Here is a 1,880-nt window from a genome sequence, read left to right on the forward strand (position 1 = left end):
TTTACATGGAGTCTGGTGGAGATATGCTGCTCTATACATGCTAAAAGTAGTGATTATTTACATGGAGTCTGGTGGGTGGCTGTAGACCAAAGTTAAAACCAGAAGTTTAAAACAACAACCACCACCACCGACATCTGTGTTCAAATTTCAACAGCCCCCCCCCCAACCTCAGAGACGTCACAGCCGATGTGAGAACTTCCTTAAGAAGAGAAGATTGCAACAAAATATATGATGACTCCTCATCCTGTTATTGGGAAGTTTTACCCCCCTGTACTGTTCCGGCATGTTGAAATTTTTTATTTTGGAGGCTGAAAATGAGCTCCCCCCTCTTTTAAAGACCAGTAGCCGCCACTTTGCTTTGTACTCACCAGGACCATGCACGCTTTGTTCTCGTTGCAGGCGCCGACGGCTCCCAGGATGGCAATCACCATGACAATGGAGCCCAAGACGTACAAACAGGATGGGTTGAACTCAACCTGCAGACAGAAGAAGTGATGGACCGGTTCATAATTTGTGGTTTTGGGTTTCACACACTGAGTTACTTTGTTGAAACAGTGGTTGTTCTTACAGGGAAGTTTTCGTCGGCGATGTGGAACTGAACCATCAGAGCGACCACGATGACGCCGACGCCGACAATCTGAAACCATAAAAACAGAGTTTAATCAGAGCCAGCAACTCAAAAAACACAGTAAAAGTACACGATGAGGTTCACTTCACTGCAGAAAAGGTGGTCAAAAAAATCCCATTAACCACCGTTCACATTCTAAAATTTGTAGCATTAATTTTGAGCTTCAAACACATGATTTACAGCATTCTGGATAATTGATTTGCAACGATTCATGGTGCAAATGTCTTCAATTAATATTAATAATCAAAAAAAGAAGTGACAAAAACACACTAGAAAAGATGGTATGGTCCACTATGAAGGGTATAAGAAATCGTTGGAAAATATCTAATATTAAATGAAAAAACAAAATGCTTAACTTATTAAATTTACAATAACAGCTGCAATATGTTTTTTGTATTAAAACCAAGTCAAAACTAAAAACAAAAAGCATAAAAAATATTTTATACACTAACAATGCAATAAGTAAATACATAATGGCCCATTAATTGTTGAATTTATTTAATTTTATTAAAACATTTAGACGTTTAAACGCGCAAAACAGACAATATACATCATTTTAAATTAATAAAAAATATTTTTTTTTTTAAAACATAAAATCGGTTTATTTACACTTAAAGTTAGCCGTTAACGTTACTAGCAACGAAAGTTAGCATCCAACAACGGCTGTTTTTCCTCATTAAAAACTTTCAGCTTATCGCACCTTCTCACTTATGGCCGATTTAAGTATTGAAATACAAAGAAAAACGCTGAATAAGACGTTTTTATGATGTATTTTACATATTTTTGAAGAATTAAACGACGCCTGAGAGACGCGGACATCCAACGTCAACGTCTCAATCTCAACGTTCGATCGGAGAATCGACGGCGGCCATTTTATTAACGGCGGTTAAAACAGAGAGAAACTCACCGCGAAGATGATGTTGAAGATGGTGAGGAGCCATTTGAGGCAGCAGTTGACCTGAGTCATGTTGAAAGATGGGAGTACAGCACAAGGATGGTTCAACTGAGGAGCCGAGTGTAACGGAGAAGTGAGGCGCGATCGGGGGAGGTGCTGGGTTTTAAGCGACAGGAGCGCCGGGGGGCGGGAGAGGACCGGAGGGGAGGACCCGTAGACCGTTAAAGCTTCCAGTAAGTGACAGAGATGAAGATGGCGCCGCCCCGCTGTTTCTTTGGAAAGCGAAGACAACGCCCGCCCTACTCTGACCCTGATTGGCTAGTCCTCGTAGTGTTTTTCCGTCTGGATTGGTTAGAG

The 1,880-nt window shown here is 40.7% G+C and overlaps 1 protein-coding gene across 1 annotated transcript in view; it reads right to left on the reverse strand.

Moving 5' to 3' along the window:
- LOC117939051 (tetraspanin-9-like) overlaps positions 1–1,790 on the reverse strand; it is a 2,501-nt gene extending 711 nt beyond the window's left edge. The window contains exons 1-3 of the mRNA XM_034864094.1: positions 1,536–1,790; positions 569–637; positions 353–476 (exon numbers count right to left, since the gene is read on the reverse strand). Coding sequence (XP_034719985.1) covers positions 353–476; positions 569–637; positions 1,536–1,595 — 253 coding nt within the window. The 5' untranslated portion in view covers positions 1,596–1,790. The remainder of the gene's footprint in view (positions 1–352; positions 477–568; positions 638–1,535) is intronic.
- Between the last annotated feature and the right edge of the window lie 90 nt (positions 1,791–1,880).

This window comes from Etheostoma cragini, chromosome 23 (assembly GCF_013103735.1).
Source record: "Etheostoma cragini isolate CJK2018 chromosome 23, CSU_Ecrag_1.0, whole genome shotgun sequence".
NCBI lineage: Eukaryota > Metazoa > Chordata > Actinopteri > Perciformes > Percidae > Etheostoma > Etheostoma cragini.